Raw genomic sequence first — 19,689 nt, forward strand, 5'->3', positions numbered from 1 at the left:
ATGGTGCATTTTGATATGTCAGGAAATCCGACTTGGAGGGATATGCATGTGGCACGTTGTCTTAAAAAAATGCAGCTTGCGGCAGTACATATATTGCAGAACTCGGTAGTCCATAAGGTTATCTAAAAAATGGGCACAATATAGAGGACTGGTAAAGACAATATACACCACAATTGATTAAGAATGATACTCTTAGAAGAAATGCTAAGATCTTCTTTGAATAAACAAAAAGACTAGGCGTTAAAAATGAAGAAAAGAAACAAAGGGACAGCAAGGGTCAATACAAGAGGCAGGATTAAAGTTAATAAAATATAAAATTCTCCATGAATGTCACTGAGCCCTGGAGAGGCTGATGAAAACTGTGACAGATACACACGTGAAATAATCGCAATTTGACAAGGAAGAGGCAGATGTAGTGCACATAATATAATCCTGTAGGAAATGCCTAACACTGTGGGAAGAAATTTGTCAGAAAGTATCAATCCAATCGGAAAGCTGTTCCCTGAGAGCCAGTAATGGCTCTCATACGCGACTCACAGGAATACCCATGATGGCAGCCAAGATTTGTATACTTTGCCAGTGGGAGAAAAAGTAGGTAGCTGCAACAGAGGCAGTTATGGGAGAATGGAAACATTTGCCTCCTCTGAAATGGTAGTTTCAAAGGTATCGCTGCAACATGCACTAGTCAACTTTCCCCAGTACGCTTAATTAAACACAGGTGCTTCAACAGTATATAGGTTCTGCTTCTTTCTTAAATAAAGTTGAAAAGGATTTTAGGTATAACTTTTTCAGGTGCAATCGCTCTCTCTTTCACCTTCAACTCCCTATCCATTTGCAGGTGAAAAAAAAAAGTTTATTGTGTTGTATTGATTTGCAGAATTTGTATATTGCTTCATACTGCTGACGAGTGTGCTAAGTGCACCAATATTTATCAACCATCAAGGATACCCTGTTGGTGAGCATGATTGAACTTGATTGGAGGAGTGAGAAGCCTCTCTGGAAGCTTTGGGTGTAAGGAGTATCAAAAACCTACTTTGAACTTGCAGGCGTGATTACACATGAGGTGGTACTGAGAGGTAGAAGTACAGCCATGCTTCTGAAATTGAGTATGTCCTATTTTATTAGCAATAGTTTCTCATGTGATTGGAATTGAAAATAGTTTTTAAGCCTTTCTAAAATTCAAGCTGGCTGTCAGTTATTCATATTCATGCAGAATTTGGGATCCGTTGCTTGGCCATCTGGACTGAGAAACAGTGCAAGACTTTCTGATGGAATGTAAGGTCGAGAAATGGGTCACTCTAGAATGTAGAAACCTAGGTTGGTAAAAAAATGCAGATTTTTTTGAAGGAAGAATTGCCCAGTACAATGGATGGCTGATGGTGCATTTCAAACAGCATTAAAGATAATTGGCGTAATAATAGGCAGCAACTGAAAAAGATTGGTGGGCTGGTAAAATGTTACGGATATGAAACTTTAGCAGTTTTCTGGAGCTGTGCTTTGGATTCTCTCTCGCCTTCTATGCAGGTAGAGAGGGATTCAGAAGTAAATGGCTGTTGGCATAATTAATATGGAGACGCGTTAAGTCGATAGTGGCCCATACTCTGAGGCAAAACTATTCAAGGAAAGAGTCAGTGAAGGGACCGTATGATTGAGAATGTTTCCTATGTAACTTGATTTACTTTTGCTACAAGGAGTTTGGAGACCATAATCATTCCCAGATTGTTGGGTTGTGGAGTTTGCCGGACAATGGAGAAGTATTACTTGATTTCCTTTCTGCATCCAAGTATCTCAGTTTAACTTGAGGCGATCAGTTAGCCTTCAGTGGTTGACAGCTTGGAGGCAATGGCCAATGTGACAGTTGTCAAAATTTGCGGAGTATGCAAGCTTTATGGTGATGTGCATGTCCTCGTCGTAATTGCCGCAATTAATATTGATGTATGTCATGAGGCCTGTGAGAAGGCTAAGGTACATGTCAAAGAGGAGTTGGTTGACGTTTCAGCCTATGGGAAATTGGCAACGGGGGTAACTGCCCTGAAAAGAAGGCCAGCAGTGAGGTAATTAGGAATTTTTTGTGCAAGGTAGAAGGCAATCCAGTGCAGTGTTGTACCCACCATTACTATGATGTGAAGTATGCTTAGCATTGTAGGGTAATGCAAAGTGCCAAAGGCAAAAGAGTAATCTTGAGAGATGTTCAGCAACTTCATTTGAACTATAGGCAGTTTTGATGTTACCTGAGTGACAGTCATAGTGGCTTCTTTGTAATTACAATTACAATGCAGTTTAGTAATCCTTAGGAATATGGTTTCCTTTGATTAATGATATTTGGGTGAAGACCCATATTTTGGTGTTCATGGTTAAGGGGCTACTGAAAATCGGTTGATAGTCTGCATGGTCTCTTATCACCACTTTGTTTTTCTGTTTACTGTAGATTTTACATATAACTTCATCAGGTCGCATTGGAATACTCAGAACACCAATGAGTGGTTGACGATCGCTCTGGCTGGAATAGCTGCTGAGCTATTTAGGCAAATGTTCTTTGTAGGAAAGTGCCCTTTTTGGATGGTCACTCCCCCACCCCCCACGTTTTGCTCCAGTGCTGATCATTATGACTCTGTTAGTGCACCAGGCCCCCGTGCTCTCTCCATAAAACTGTTAGGTGTGAATTTACAATTCCAACAGACAATGTCTTTACCCACCTTATAATTCCTTAGTATATGGTACCAGTGGCATCCAGGGCATAACCATGCCATGGATACCACTGGTACCATATACTAAGCCTCCCGGAAAAAGGGGTCCCCAGGGCTTGTAGCACTGTTTGTGCCACCCTGAGTGACCCAAGTAAAGCAGCTGTGCCATTGCAGAGTGCAGCTCGAACTTGACTTTGCTGTCACTATATGTGGCAAAGCCAATGCACTATCTCTGATATATGCCAGTCACTCCTAAAGAAGGCCTCCTAAAGCCCAGTTATCAGGGTGCCTTATATCAAAGGTGTGGGCATGTAATTGCAAGCTTATATAACCCTATATTGTCCTTTACCATTAAAGGACACAATAAGTGATAGGCTGTCCATAGGATAACATTGGCTGTCACCCAGGCAAACCAGAGGTTGGCAGCTCCATTATGGTACCGCCTAAATATGTTGTGTTTGGTATCAAACAATGTGCCTTTTCACCCCTGACGCGAATTCCGTTTAGCGTGCTGTGGCAGCACCCAGGTCGTTACCTTAGAGTTCAACCACCTAGTTGCCCCAGCTTCTCTGTGCTCTTGCTGAGAAAGCCCACATTTCCCGTGGAGCCCGTAGCCGGATACCGAACCATCATATCATGAAAAGGTGGAGGGCTCGCAACCTTGGGACACATGCAAACAGACGCAACCCCTCCGACAAGTAGCTCACCAGTGGACTCCAGATGTAGTCAAAGCTCGTGTTGGAGTCTTCAATCACACCCATCATCCATTCTAAGGCGAGGGCTCGCTATAGGTAGGCATGCCATTGGGTAAGAGAGGCTGCCTCCGGCTTCTTCCGTGCTGCAGCAAGTGCCATTTTGGCCGCTCCCAGACATAGCCACATGATGGCACGGTCTCCCTGGGTTTGATACTTCAGACTAGGGTCGTGTATCCCCAAGAGTTTGTGCACAGGGGAATCAGGGAGTGTGTACCCCAGAATCTGTTTGATTTGGGACAGGATTTCTTCCCAGAAGGGTCAAATGGAGGAACAGTCCCACCAAATGTTCTCCCAAAGACCCACATCCCCTCTTGCATCTATCAGAGGTGTTTGGGAAGATGGTGTGTAGTTTTTGAGGGTGAAGATACCATTAATAAATTATTTTGTAATGAGCTTCTCTCAGGAACATGGAGCGATTATGTTTAGCAATGTGTTTGGATAGGGAGTTCCACTACTTCTCTGTTAAGGAGGTGTGTAGCATATCCTCCCTGAATCCTCTGTGGCGTGGGGCCAGGTGTGGGCCTGTCGTGAGCAGCAGGGAGTACAAAAGGATATACTAACTTTAGTAGTGTTGCAGGTCTGGACAAACCTCTCTATCTGGAGAAAATCTCTAGATGCAGCTAATCGTTCCCGGGGCTGTTGCACCCAATGTTTTAATTGGAAATAGGAATATTCTTCTGTAAGGGGCAGCTTAAAGAGAGCAACACAACTCGCAAAGGAACGACTCTCCCCTCTCTGGAAAAGGTCTGCTAGCATAAGGCATCCTCCCTCCCTCAACCTGTCAAAAGGGCCCTCTAGTATCGCTGGGGGAAGGCAGGGTTGAAGAGAATAGGAGTGTGAGGGGAGGGAAAGGTTGTTAGAGGTAAATTCTTGGTTACACTGTCCCAGACTTTAAGAGTAGTGGCGGGCGGAGGGTTGCTTATGTAGGCATTGTTTGGCCTGTCTTGCTTCGGGTTCCAGGGTAGGTCCCATATAGTTCTTCCCGCTACCTGTCTGTCCATGTGGAGACATTGTTTATCTGAGGCCTAAAGGGACCATTCGTCCAGGACCCGAATTTGAGCGGCTCTATAATATAGGAGGAAATTGGGGAGCGACAGGCCTCCCTCCAATGCCGGCCTTGTCAATAGCTGGTGGGATAAGCGGGCTTGCTGCCCCTGCCAGATACATTTTGTGGTCACTCTCTTCAGCTCCTTGAATACCTCTTTATCTACCATAATCGGGAGACCCTGGAACAGGTAGAGGAGACGAGAGAGGACATTCATCTTGATGGCGTTTATGCATCCTATCCATGATATATATCCATGAACGCTTCCAGGTTGGGCCTTCACTGACGTCCTCTAGGCCTACACTATTATATTATTCCTATGGGAGAGGTTCTCATAGTCCTCGTTTTTGAGCAGGGCAGAGCTCAGTTGGGCGGTCAGATTGGCAGCCCCCTCTTCTAGGGGTTTCACTCGACCTTCCAGCTCCTGATATTTCGTCTGTAAATCCAGAGTACGGGTACCGACCAAGTCCACATCGGCCAGGAGCACTACAAGCTTCATACCCATCTCTGCTCTGAATGCATCAAACAAGGTGCCAATGTCAGATTTGCTGTCTTCCCTTAGCTTCCTCTTAAAGTCCCCCAAAGTAGTCAGCAGGTCTTCTTGAGTGAACTGCATCTTGTCGGCCGCTGAATCTCTCCCCTCTCTCTCTCCCAACCCAGTTGAGCTAAAATAGCTAGAAACTCTATTGAATTGGAACTTTTTCTGTGGCATAGGGGCACAGGTCTCAGTCAGCGTCGAACCGCTCCCTTTCCGTTCATATGTGTGGCTTGGGCTCAGTAGTCCAGGGCGCATTAAGGCTCTCGCCTCCAGCTCAGGATCTTTCCGTCCCCACGGAACCTCTTGGAGTTAATCAACTGTAGTTAGAATGCCTTAGCGCCAAAATCTCCCCATGGGCCCTTGTTGGCTATTACATTGACTGGGGGATGCCTCTCCCGCACCAGGCGCGCTCCTCCCAGGTGAGACCCTAGCCTCTTGCACAGTAAGTCCTCGGCGAGGGTCTCACAGAGCACGTGGGGTCTTGCGAGCGCCATTTTGGGGATAGGGAGCTACGGTCCGCTCCTTCGGGAGCCGTGCCAGAGCCCTGAGTCTCCGCAGGGCCCCAGGGCGCACTCAGGGTCATGTCTGCAGGGGACCCCACTCTTTGTTAGGCGCCGGTATGGTACCACCTCTGATTTGGTTGGTTGTGGTGTCTCCCTCCTCAATGGCCCCCGGGGGCATCAGGAAGCGCGGTCACCTGTGTGCCCTATGGTGCCTGACAGACGCCTCTCCCAGCGTCAGGCCCTCTTCTTTCAGGCTTGGACCGAGACTCTGCGACCTTGGTCTCACTGGGTGCCGGAGGCCACACAGGCACTATGCTGGGTCAGGCAGTGCGGCCTCCTCAGCAGCGCTTCTACCCCATGCCTCGGGTGCAGCCAGGGGGGCAAGTCCAGGACAACCCCCCCCCCAGCTGCTGCTTTTGGGCACGCTCCCAGCTAGGTTGAGGGCCAGGTGCCAAGCTGTCCTTCTTTACTGCCGCATGGAGCAAGGGGGGGGGGGACCATTGCAGCCACAGGGATCCAAATCACGCTGCCTCTCTGTGCTAGTCTTCAGCTGTCCGCCCCCGATATAGGCCGGGTCGCATGCTGTTGCCTTTTCAGTGTCGCCGACTGCCGCGCAAGCCAAGCTCAACATTCTCAGCGCGGTGGTCAGCACTCCGCGGGCGCAGACGGCATCTTACGGTTCTCCTTCTCTCACAGGCCGTCCGGCTCCTGGCCCAAAGCAGAACTCCTGCAGCGACTTGTTGGAGTAATTAGAGTCCTTCTGCCCCTCTGCTCTTCAGTCCGCCATTTCCGATCGGAATCACGTCCTCGTGGCCATGATGACAGGCCATGCCCTCTGTAATTGTTTTTAGTGATTTTAAATCCGGTATCAACCTACCAGCTTTCTTGCATTGTTGAATGGCTGAGGAGTACCTGGATGGGGTATAATTATCAAGGGTAGATATCACCCAGAGATGAAACTGTTTGACATTTATATTAGGGTTTATGGTGAGGAAGTGGAAAATTAAGATAGAAGTATAGGTATATCAAGTTTCTTCCTAGATTCAATGTATGTCTTGAAGTTTGTAGTAGTTACAGTAATCCATGCCAATGAAAGTGTATGATAAGAATAAACATAGTGTAGTCAAGGTGGTTGGATGATTCCCGGTCAGGTATCCGGGAAGGATGCCATGCTGGAGATTAAAATATTACTTACCTATAACCCTGGTTATCCAGCATTGATGAATAAAATATTACTTACCTAGAAAGCTGGTTCTCTAGCATGGACATCTTGTTCAGGTTCGTATGTGGCACCCTGCTTCTCCTGGTGAGAAGTTCCATTATAAATAAAATGAAAAATCTGAAGTTAATCAAATGCTGCATAGCATAGCACATTGGTATGAATTTGTTTGCTCATTTGACAATGACAGATTGTCACAATGAAATGAAAAATGTGTTGCTTAATAGTTAAGTGCCCTCCCCAGCGGTAGGAAAGAATTCTAGCAGTTTACAATCTGGGAAGAATATCCATGCTGGAGTACCACTGCACTGTTACAGTTAAGTATTAGTCATTTTCTATGGTATGATAGCTTCTTAATTTATGATTGATCTTAAATGGTCTCCTGATGCGAAGCTCAACTAATTCTTTCACTGAAATGCGTGTATTAAAGGGCTGTCTCTTTGCAAACACTGAGAAAATGCTGTAATATCACAGTGGTAATGCAAAATAGTCCTGAGTGGTCCCCAAGGACAGGCTGTAATACATAGCTAGCATAGACTGACTAAAGGGTATCTCCTTTTGTAAGAATTGTGTAAATAATAAATGGTGGTCTGCTACAAATAACATCAAATTGTTTTGTACAAATAAATCAACCCTGAGGGATATAGAGGGTTTACCATGGACATTATTGAACATATAGTTTATTGTGTTTCTGTACTAGAAATATTTATTAATTTTTGAAGTATCTTATGTTGAATCCGTGAAATATATATTCCTCCCTTTCTTAACATACTTGTCTTTTTTCCAAACCACAGAGATCTTTTTTGTATCAAAATGTAGCTGTATTAAATATGACAAGTTGTTTTTAATGGGTTATGCATTATGGTAGCAAAATAGTATTTTTCGTCTCGCAAAATTCCTGATTTTAATTTTCTTACACCTTGCTCAATTAATACAAATGCCCCAGCAATATTGAACTAGAAGATGAATAAAACTATGAAAACTGAATGTATAATTTAATTCTAAACTATGCATGACATGCCATTTTAAATCCATGCCTTTAAACAAATGCTGTTTAAATGGGAAATTCAGGCATTTCTTTGCATAATGTGCCTGATTTAAATGCCATTTAAACTACTTTCAGTAGTTTGATTAATTTTCACGTTGTCCTATCAATTATTATGTTTCTTAGTTCTAGCGCACAATTGTTTTTAGAATTTTGCGAAATCATTCTGAGGTGTTTGAATGACACATTCTTATGTTGCAGTAAGAGAGGCCTCCCATGCCAGGTTGGGATAAAATATCAATAAGGGAAGCATTCTAAAGAATCTGGCTAAAGCCATGATATATATATGGAACCTTAATTGGGGATCTGTTCCATCTATTGTGCATTATTACTATTGCCGACAGGAACATTCTATAATAATCTACTTGATTTCTAAGCTTGAGTTTTTTTTAAAAAATATCTCTGCTATATGTTCCCTCTTTGTCTGGCTATACAGGTTTCAGATGCTGACCGTACTCCATCTATCTAGCTCCTATCTGGACTATCTCTAATCTATTTCCTCTAGGTAAGGTGTCAAAAATGCTTTATAACCTGCCAACGCAATCTTAATCTTTTCCTCTTGGTCAAACAGTTCTATATGCATCCCACATTCCCCTTACTCTTGCAACTACCTTCTGGCATAGTTTTGAAACTTTGTGGTCTCTGCTGAAGATAATTTGAGTATCCTATTAATTTGCAGTGTCCACCAATAGTCTCCCCATCTCTTCTAGGCCAAGGGGCTTCGCCTGCTGACATGCATGACTTTGCACTTGAAGCTTAATTGTCACTTCTTTTACCACTTTTAAGGTTTTGTTGAATCCATACAGGTTGTATTCTGCTAACTTTATGGTATCAAGCCCATTACAGAACTTTGTGTCATTCATCTTATCTTCCCTTATCGTCCTTCTGCAATGCCACATACAAAAGAACTGGTTAGGATGAGCCTTTATTCCAAAACGTCACTGGTAACCACTTGTCACTAGTGTGAAATCAGTCTGCCAGAACGTTTTGCCTACAATTCACTACTTAGGGACCCACATTGAGACCGCATAGGGTGCCTTGAACTCTTCTGTTGGACAGCATTAAAGGACCCTCAAATCCAAGTAAAGAAAATCTGTATCTATTTCATGATCCATTTCCTGAACCACATAATAAAAGAAATCTATTGGATATGTCTTCCGTAAACTACATGATCAACAGTATGGTTTCAAAAGAGGTAATCTTGAGGCGCCAAGGTGTTCCACAAACCTTGCTTTAATACGTTTTTCAGTTAACTGGTTCCCCACAAGGTTAGGCTTTCAGGGCTTTATTTGTTGGACTCCTTTCCGCCACAGTGTCTGAAGCGGGGTCCACATCTGGCCACAGCATGTTATTGCATATAGTCTTAGTGAAGTAATAAGTTTCTCCCTAGGCTCATTCGGGATCCCGGGATGTACCTCTACTGGCCTCATTATCTATGCACCTTAATTATTGGTAATTCTAGTCTCAATTCTTTTTAATTGAACTGTGCACTTAAGCCCCTTTCCAATTTTTCTATCACTCAGCTGTAGAGATACATCAAGGCCTTGCAATGTGCATTCCTCACAGACTACTATTCATCTTTTTCTTGGTCATACAATTTCTCCCTTTTCTTTTCAAAATCTCACAAACCACAAAACCTCCATCACTAGAGAATCAAAATGTTGCTGTCTCCTTGTTTGACTCAACTTCTTTTCTCTATGCTGCATGTATTTGCTTTTGCAAACACACCTTCCTGCCAATCTCCTACTGCGATGTATTGTAATTCATCAACATTAATCTTTTTACTCTTCTTTAGCCACATGCGTGAAGCGGATTTTCTTTGCATATGCTAATTCTAATGGATACATCTATCTGCAGATTCCTCACCTTTTTAATATCCTGTGCACCAGCATTTTACAGAACATTTCTAGAAGCTCTCCCACATTGACAGGGGCATCAGAATCCACATGGCTCCGCACACAGGACCGCATGACGACACTAGAACCATAAGAAGCCTCCATCGGTGTGCTGATGTCAGTTCCCTTTTTTCCGCACCTTTGATGTGTAATGGTTTTTGTTGGCTCTCCATTTATGAATGGTCAAAGTCTTTTGACTTTTATTTTAAATTGGTAAATCTTTTTGTAAAAATGTCTCCACCTCGAAAATCAGGGTTTTATGCCCTGTAAGGACTATGAGGATCAGATGTCTATTACTGACCCTCATGATATTTGCCTGTGGGAGTGGGATCATGATGTTGACGCCTGTTCTTTGTGCTAAAAGATGGATCCGAAAGTCCTTGAAGTAAGGGAGGTGAAGCTGTTCATGGCTATAGAGAGGCAGGAGAAGAGAGGTCGTGGAATGTCTCGTCCACAATTCAAGTCACCGTTTCCCTACTCATCGAGGTCAGCAAGGAATAAGCACAAGAAGAAACCATGCCATGGTTCTCGACATTGTTCTTCCAAAGATTAGTCACCGAGGTTGGTGCCTCCGTGCCCTGCTTTGGAGGATGGTTGACAATAAATCACTCCAGTGCCGCCTCCGGTGCCTTTTCCAGCATCACCTTCTGTTCTGGCCCCGTGGTCCACTTCACCTGAGTTACACAATATGACACTGGTTTTGACAGGCTCCTCGTATGACCTTCATGCCGAAGGCCCAGGTTTCCAGGCTGACTCTGGCGCCCAGAGATGTTCTGAGGAAAAAAGCTCCTTCCCCTCTGTCTATCCCAACTGTTCAGAGGCCTCCTCACCGATCATGCCTTCTCCAGTGCCAGCTGGCTTCGTTCCATGCTTCGACTCCAGTTAACGATGTCACCAGCATTGTTACCGACGTCACATCATAGATCAAGGAGAGAGGCCCAAAATCTTCTTGAAGAAGAACAGTATTTCTCTGGGGAAAAAGGATCCTCCAGAAGTAGAAGAGGGTGAGATTGTATCTTCTCTAGATCGAGACTTTGAAGGGCTGGGGGGGCAAGTGGCTTGGATATTTCCGCAGATGGGAGTTCTCACCGAAGGGTATTCCTCTGCCAGAAGTCACTTCCTACCACTCAGTTATAAGGAAGGCGGCAGCAATGTTGGAATTGCCTCTTCCCATTACAGAACTTCCGTTTAATTTGCTGACGGATGTACTTCACTCTTCATTGTTTTCAGAACCTTTGTTACTTTTTAATGAGCCTGTAAGCAAGCCAATTTTGCACGTTTGGCAGAAGCCTATGATGACCCTTGCTGTTTCCAGGCCAATAGCTAGGAGGTGCAAGCCAACTCCAGGGGATCTTTTCTTTTTATCTTCTCTCCCATTACCTGATAGTATGGTTGTTCAGGCTTTATGTTCATCAAGGCTGACTCCTGGATCCTTTGTTTCTTTGCCAGCGGATAGAAAATCCAAAAAGATGTTTTCTTTAAGATGCATGGCGCTGAAATCCACAAAGGCAACCTGCCTGTTGGGTTATTATATAAGCCTTTCCTGCTCCAGGTGAGGACTCATCCCACTTTTTGAATGCTCTGTTAAGCATCTTCTGTAGAGCGAAGACTCCATTGATGTATGTGCGGTCCCCATAGGTCCTCTGTTGTATTCTTTGGAGGCTTTCCAGTGACTTATTAAGATGTTCAGGGACACTTTTCTGAAATTTTGGATGGTTGTCAAGCTGTAGTCCATCAGGTGATTTTAATTGGGTTGGATACTGCCGAATAAGTAGCTAGAGCAATGGGTACTTCAGTCGCTACCAGAAGGCATGCATGGCTGAGGGGTTCTGGATTTTCTCCAGATCTATAGAATGCTCTGATTGATTTGCTGTTTGATAGGGACAACTGTTTGGTGCAAAAGCAGATTCTGTCCTGGAAAGGTTTAAAAAGAGTAAGGCAACAGCGCTGTCTTGGGGTCTTCAGTCTCAGCCCAAGGATTAAGACAATTTAAGAGGTTCTGAGGTTTGCCAGAAGCTTTTCATTTTTGTGGAAGCCAGCAGCAGCCATCCAACCCCCTCTGTAAAAGTTACATGAGGAGTAGACAGTGAGCAGTTCCCCTCTCTTCATCCTCTGGCAAAATTACAGGAAAGCAGCCATAGCCCCAGTTTTCCCATTTTAGAGCATGCTTAACACTGGGAGGGTGGTTGTCCCAGTATCTACGACAGTGGAGATCCATAACACCAGTTGGTGTTAAATATTGTAGAAGGGGTAAGCCCTACCCTTCCAGAAATTTCCCCCACCCTTTCTGCCCCAACAAAATTTCCTTTCCATTGAGCATCTTAAGCTCCTCCAAAGGAGGTCCAATTCTTCCTTCAAAAGGATGCAGTGTAGTTGGTTCCAGAGCAACATCTTGGTCAGGGATGCTGTTTACGTTTTTCCTGATTCCCAAGAAGGACGGTCGTTTGTGTGCAATCCTAGACCTCAGGATTTTTTACTGTTTTTTCAAGCAGGAAAAGTTCAAGATGCTGACCCTAGCTCACGTGCTTCTTGCGCTGGAGAAAGAATACTGGATGGTTTCAATAAACTTGCAGGATACTTATTTTCACATCCCTTTTCTGCAGTCGCACAGATGTTTCATGAGTATATTTCACTATATATATCATTACCACTGATATCCTCCAGACCAAAGCAGGCAGTTTATTGTCAGTATTTCACCACAGTTTGTTGCTTTATCGTGAATTTGATCACTATTTGGCATGCTCTTACCCTGAGAACTCATACCTTCATGTGTGAGTACACATGATGGTGTAAATGCTTAACTTAATCTCAACCAACAAAGATTGCTCAGGATGTGGCAGTTCGTGCTGGACTCTTCGTCTTGGAGTAGGACCAAGGCTGATTTACAAATGGCTGGTTCCTGTCGAAGGTGACATGGTGCCAAAAAACAATGAATTAGATTGCAAAATAACAATTACTAGCGGGGCAGAGATTAATTTAACCATTCTATTCATTACTTTTTTGTTTTTCTCAGTAAGACGCCCTAAGTCCAATGGGTGTTCTCGGATGTGGGTCCCTTGCTCACTGCTCCAAAGAATTCAAGATGCACTTAACTGATGAGGCCAAAACCAGTCTGGGGTTGTTTGTGTTCCTACTTGGAGAGGGCTGGTCTCACCAGTGAGCTGCACTGCTCCTATTGGAGCAGGACCAAGGCTGATTTGTCTTTGACTGGTGGCATGGTGGGCAAAAGAATGATAGAATAAAATGTGGCCTAGAGTAGTTACCTATTGCTGGGATAAATTCAAACATTCTGTCCATCACCTTGTTGTTTTTCTCATTAAAATGAAGACACAGTTTTGACAAATTAGAAAATGTAGCCTATAATAACGATAATTTGTTTTGGTTTTGTTCCTTTTAAGACTGATGACTAGAGACCATGCATCATGTTGTACAAAATAATGCTGGGTGTTCAGCAAGACATAGTACTATTTTGAATTGGTTACAGCAAACAATAGGTTTATCAATGCCAACTCGTATTCCCCATTTCCTGGTGCAATCTAGAAATCGCTGCCTTATACTGTGGAAATAGTAATGTGTGCACAACAGTACCACATGCATGCACGTGGGTTTGTGACCATGCCTCTCACTCGCAAACGATAAGCGAAGGAGGAGTATTTTAATTGGTCATAGAAGAGAGCAGGGAATTATAGGGACCATGGTCACCAAAAGGGAAATTTATCTTACTGTTACACCCGATCCTCTGTAATTACCGACTCCTGGGCTCAAATTCTCGAGCATGGAAATAAAAGGTTTTAGGCAAAAGCACAACTATGAACCTCCAACCAAGTTAGCATCACTTCTCAAAAAAAACTTTCAAAGGATAGTTCCTGAGAATTCCACAAAGTAACATTGGCAGCTGTGACACTGATGTCTCTAATAGATTTATGTTATTGAAACACTACTGATTTGGTTATACCGGTGGTCAGTTGTACACATATGTTAACGAAGGGATAGAATTGTGACATTTGAAAGCAAAAGATAACACTGGAAACTGTTGAACTTACGATATTATAGAATATTTTGCTGAAAATATATCTGTATTCTTCCATGAGTGACAAAAGGCAGGTAAGCGACATTTGAATGGAGTATACCCCAGTGAAGAATGGCCAAGCTTATCTTGTGTACAGTATATGTTTCAGGCCCCAGTTCATTTGAAGAGACAAAATAAGTTGTATTCTCAGTAGGTGGAGGGATTTCTTTCGAAGCAGCCACCTAAATTCGCTGTAGAATGGGAAATATGAATGGGTCTGTATTTTGTAGATCCTGGGTTTGCATGTATCCATCTCGATGCCTGTTTCATCTAAGTGTCTAGTGGTTGAATATTACTGTCTAAAACAAGGCTGCTAGATTTGTCCTTTACCTGAGACCCTTCGACTTGTTAATCTTTTAAGGTAGTCCGTAGATAGTAAGTTGTTTAATCTCTCGATGGATGATATTCTTTGCCAATACAAGACAGACACGGTCATGGCTAAATTACTGTGAACAAATAGGTACTGTTGTTACCATCCTCCCTCTTCCAGACAGTGAAGGTCTTTTAGGCTTTCAGGGTTAACTGGTTGATTAGTTCCAAACCAGTGACTGGAGCTTTGTCCTCTGACCGAACAATCAGCAGTCTTGGAGAAGGTGCTTCATTGGAAACAGCTATCCCCCTTAGCAGAGTCTCAATTGACTTCTTCAGATAACAGCTGTCCTCCTGCTGCTCCATCTCCGGCGGGCTCACTCGACTCTTTACGGAGGAGGCTTCATTTTCACTTCCTTCACTAAATTCATGTCTCCACACTGAAATGTATATGTCTTGGATATCTAGTTACTACCTCTTCAGAAGTTCAGTTTAGCTTGGGTGCAGGCAGCAGATTGACTGGTGTTTTTCAGTGGATCTGCAAGATCCCTACTTCAGTGTACTCCAGGAACACAGGCAGTACCTGTGTTTTAGGGTTGGAAACCCACACTACCAGAACAGGGCACTGCTATTCGGTCAGTACAGGCCCAGATCCTTTGTTTTGGCAGTCGGTCAGCTGCTACAGAAGGTCAACTGCTACCCCTATGTGGAAAATTCCCTCCTCCTAGCAGCAACAAGGAGAGAACAGGGACACTTGAGAATGGGATGCCTCTTGGTAACCATGCGCTATACAAAAACGTGTTACATTACATTACATGTGCAATGGTAAGCTCACAGCTAATTGTGTTAAATCCTTTTTCAGTCAAGTTCAGTTCATTGGGGCTAATTATCGATTCCAGCCTGGCAAAGACCTTCCCTTCTATACATAATAGGATAAATAAATGGGTCCTTTACTCAGCCAGCAGAAACAGGTTTACTTTCTGGTTCGAGCAAAGTGCATCGTAGGCAAAGAAATGCAGACATTAATTTCCTGAAACTTTTTCAAGAGGAGTACAACCCACACCAAGCCTTTGTTTGCCATTAAGTTAGACCAGTTGACTTGAAAGGAGAACCACTGCCTCGCCAAATATGAGCCATGCTATGTCTTCATTGCTAACGGTGGCAAGCGACCAGTACCTCAACACTTAGTAGTGTGTTGTGCAGTTCAGCTCGCTATAAAATAGGCAGGGCAAACACATTTTAGGAGACCCTTTTTAAATGTAATCAATTCAATCAGTCCAGTTTTCAGATATTATCCACTTAGTAGTTTTGAAGCATGACCCAATCTGCAAACCATGTTTGTCCACTAAAGGGCCAGGCTCTGGACCACAAAATGTGATTGTCTTGTGGGTCTGTGCCTCTTTTGCCACCAGAAGCTACAATTCCTGTGTAGTCTAAAAGAGGCTTATCCCATGGCAGACTTACCAAGGACGGCTAGTCTTATGCTCATGGTCAACCGCTCTCCTCGGATGGACCTAAAGACGTGGAAAAGTTTGTCCTGGCTTTTTGGAGAAGTCGAACATGAACAATCTCAGTAAATGCTAAGTCCAATACTTGAAGAATTGTAGTGCTTAAGAAGGCCAACTTTTTAGCTCAACGGTTTTCCTGCCCCTTCACAACAGGTTCTGTGAGGACACAACCTTAATCAGACAACCTTCTGAGAATCTGTGTTGTAATAGAAATGCACCACCAGAAGCAAAACAAACTGGGAATATCCAAGAAAAAGCTTTGGGTTCAATCTGCACCTGCTGCTTAGAAGACAACTTCTCTATATAGTTCCTAAAATGCAAATGCCCGCCAAGTCTTTCCAAGCATATCAAGTATCTATGAACATCTCACACTCAAGCAAACTTTTCTCTGCAAGAAAGCTCAGGTGGAAAGGTAATTTTGCTCACCACTCCCAATCACTGCCTAATGAGGGTTTGTCGTCCACACCTTAAGTTCCTCATTCTAATACCTCCAATGTCCTGCTACAGATAGTTAATTCTTTTAGATATTTGTCTAGACTTTAGCTTGACCACAGCCCATCATTGTAGAATCCTATCCCTAAATGCTTCTGGATGATTAAGACTATTTATGTTTCTGGTTGTGGTATTAGTGCTTATTTTCTAAAGCAGTTACTTTTTGGTTAATACATTCAAATGCTTGAAATTCCCTTTATCTTCTTAACTGTTGGTATTATCGTATGTTGCTTCTTGCAACCATACCACTTCTTGCTGTTGCCACAATACCTGAAAAGTCGAGTAGTAGACGGTGTGGATGGTATCGTATAGCTATTAGAAGACTTCACATGCTTAACTTTCTAAAAAGCCAGTAATTTCCTCAAAATAAATTATAATTGTTGTAAAAAAAAGTGTATAGAATGAAATAAACTCTTTAAATAATATGGTCGTTTGTGATTTCCCATTTTGTAATCGCAGGCTTCATCTTTGCAAGAAGGTACCTGAGCTTTCACATTTTCTAGCTTTTGTAATTTTGCCCTTTACCCACAAATTCATAATTAACTATGCATTATTCACAGCTTTTGTAAAACCAATTCTGTATTTTGTCTTAAAGGATAAGAGTGAGTCATATGCTGTGCATGATTATTCTGTTTATATCATTTATACATATTGACATGTTTGCTTTCTTAGTTGACTGTTTATTTGGAGATACTTTTGAGCCGACGCTTATGACTTTAGACATTACATATGAAGTCTAATAGTAAATATTATTCTTTTGCATTTTTCAGTACACATCAGGTGATGCTCGAAGAGAGGGAGAAAAGGATGGCGAGGCCTTCGTGGAAAGCAAAGAGCAGGCTGGGGCAGAAAGAAACGTATCTGAACCTAAAGGTGCTCTGTCAGCATTGCCAGGATCAGGTGATGCCAACAAAGAAGAGGCAAATTGTAGATCTGATGATTGCAGAAAAAAAGACAATGATTCTGAAGGAATGAAACAAAATGAAGAAAATTGTCGTGATATCCAAAAAGAAATCTTAGGGAAGGTTACAGTGGAAACCATAAGCAGTGCTGCCACCTCGGAGCCAACACATCGTCTCACATAAGACATTTTTGTATTTCTCCTAGAGCGTATTGGGTGCTGTTGCAAGGCTGAACACAGCCTGCTGTGTGATGTTCCTTTTACTAAATGGAGATATCCAGCTGGAATGCCAATTTTCAGGACTGTCCGCGCCATACAGAATAGCCAGCTCCAGGGGATCTCTTCTCGGTCTTGTGTATGGAGCCCAGGAATGTTGGAAAATGACCATTTCTCCTTTGTTTAAAGTGGGATAATACAATTTTGTCCTAGATTTTCCATGCTTAAATGTAATGCACTATGATAGTCTCAACAGGTTTCCCAGTTTGAACAACTCCTTCCGTTGGATATCATCAAACGTATGTAAAGGAGACCTACTAAGAACAGAAGCTACTGTGGCCTCTGCCAATCATGCCCAAGGAACTCATGCCATAACATTAGTACTTTCTAAACATCATGTTTTACAAAGATGGATAACAGCTACAGACTTCTCTCTTTTTAATACCAAAATCAGATAACCTATTTTGTTGGATTTAATAAAATATATATCTTTTTGTTTTTGGAGAGTTGCTGGCCATTCGAGGAGCTGATTGGGCCAATTATTCTACTCTTCAGGTAGTGTATTTTGAGCATGAGTGTACACAAAATGTTTACCTAGCATAAGAGTGGGCCCAGGGTTGCACAGCTTTTGTTAGCAGACCTGAAAGATTCCTACTGTCTGCTCAGAGATCCTGGATTTATTGAATGATTTTAGGTGTCTGGAAAGAAAGTGGAAATCCTGGTGGTTCATTGCTTGGCTGTATTAGATCACAGAAGGATATCTGCCCACCTATAGCATCCATCCTTAAGTGATCAGACTTCACCCTATTGTTAAACCCATAGCCTCCAGCTAGCACTGTCAGATATCATGTCAATAAAAGAGTTTTAAGACGTTAATAGTGTGGTTGATTTGAAGTATCTTCCTACAGAATAACACCACCCCTTGTTATACAGTAGCGCCTTTGAAAACCTCATAAAGTGGTACACTTATGGTTCTGGTTATCTGTGTGGTAAGCATATATCAGTATTGTAAGTACACTATTGTGTTATGTTTGTGGTGTTGGTCTGAGTGATGTTACAGGCCTAGTGTGAAGTTCTTGTGGCCAACGTTAAGGAACCTACCACTTGATTACCTCTTCTCATTTAAACCCTGCATTTGCACTGTCAAGGCAACCCATGCTAAAAGTAATTAATGCTCACTTTGGATTCAATTGAATTTGACTTTACTTATCAAAGGGCAGAGGAAATCCTCCTTGAATGCACCCTGCAAGAGAGATGTAATACATCACTGGCATAAGTAGTGTAGAAATTTGCGAATCTCATCTGTTCGTCACATTGTGTGTACAAATTACTGTATGGACCAGCTTACACCATGTCTTATACCCATTATGTTGTTTGCCTTCTGTTGAGGGCTTCTGCTTGTATTTTGTCTGATGTTGATAATTCATAATAGGATGTTTGGGAAAGGATATGTCACTGATTTGTAAGACTAGTTTCTACCTTCATTAGTTAATCCTCTGGTTTGCTGTGTTCACCTCTGCACATAGTTTATTAATTTAGCTCCATTTATGACTGCAGAATCCCGATATAAAGGAGTAGTTATCTGTGCAGGATGTGGATTTGTGCAGTATTGTTTCAGTGTTATTTTTGCCAGTTTCAGAAGGACTGTGTCCGTCATTTACATGGTAGTAGTATGTGGGAAACTCAATATCACAAAATATATATGACAACTGTCTTCCAAGGCTTAGTATATGAAAAGGAAAATTTAGAAAATCCAAGCAATTTTCTTATTAAATCCCCAGTTTTCCAAAAGTTCTCATGGTTGATCTCTTGGAGCTTGTTCGCTATTAAATTGATGTCTTATATGTCTGAACACCTTTTTTTAATAGATGTATAGTTCCATTTCTAGACGACTGTGCTTAGTTGATAACTCATTTTCTCAGATACGGTTTAATTTTAAATTGTACATCAAAGTATTTAAATAGTAAGACTACAAGAAATGGCATTTGTAGTGGGATGAATCTCATTATCTTATTCCTGGGAGAGGGCTAGCAGTAGCCCACTGCACTGTTCACGTAACATAAGTCGTTGTACAGTCTCTGTTTTAACTTTGTATTTTTAAACATGCAACAGATAGAGATTTGAAGCTAATAAAAGAAATAAGGTTAAATTCCAATAAAATGTGTTTATTAATACGTAATTGCGTGTCCTTTAAAGTATTCCCGGAAAAAAGTTTTTTTGACTCCAGAATGATTCCCCAAACGATAAGTTGCACATTATCAACCAAAACGTCCATTACGAACAATCACCAGTGTTACTTTATCATAATTGCACCACTTTACCACATCATCCTATTCCTCGTCACTGTCCGTGCAGTATGAGGGTTGGTGTTTTCCGGACACAGGCGATCAGGCGAAACCTTAAAATATAATAAAAGAACTGTACCCCATCCTTCTTGCAGTGAGGGTCGTAAATACCGTATCATTCCCCTGGACGTCCTGTCCGGTGCCCCTGGGTAGTCTGCACTG

General features: G+C 42.6%; 1 protein-coding gene across 2 annotated transcripts in view; it reads left to right on the forward strand.

Annotated features, from left to right (window-relative positions):
- CLCC1 (chloride channel CLIC like 1) overlaps positions 1–19,361 on the forward strand; it is a 253,171-nt gene extending 233,810 nt beyond the window's left edge. The window contains exons 11-12 of one of the 2 annotated variants that reach the window (XM_078668264.1): positions 8,229–8,297; positions 16,836–19,361. In XM_078668264.1, coding sequence (XP_078524390.1) covers positions 8,229–8,261 — 33 coding nt within the window. In that variant the 3' untranslated portion in view covers positions 8,262–8,297; positions 16,836–19,361. The remainder of the gene's footprint in view (positions 1–8,228; positions 8,298–16,835) is intronic. The other variant, XM_078668256.1, reaches the window with a different exon arrangement.
- The last annotated feature ends 328 nt before the right edge of the window (positions 19,362–19,689 follow it).

This window comes from Lissotriton helveticus, chromosome 1_2 (assembly GCF_964261635.1).
Source record: "Lissotriton helveticus chromosome 1_2, aLisHel1.1, whole genome shotgun sequence".
In the NCBI taxonomy this organism is placed as follows: Eukaryota; Metazoa; Chordata; class Amphibia; order Caudata; family Salamandridae; genus Lissotriton; species Lissotriton helveticus.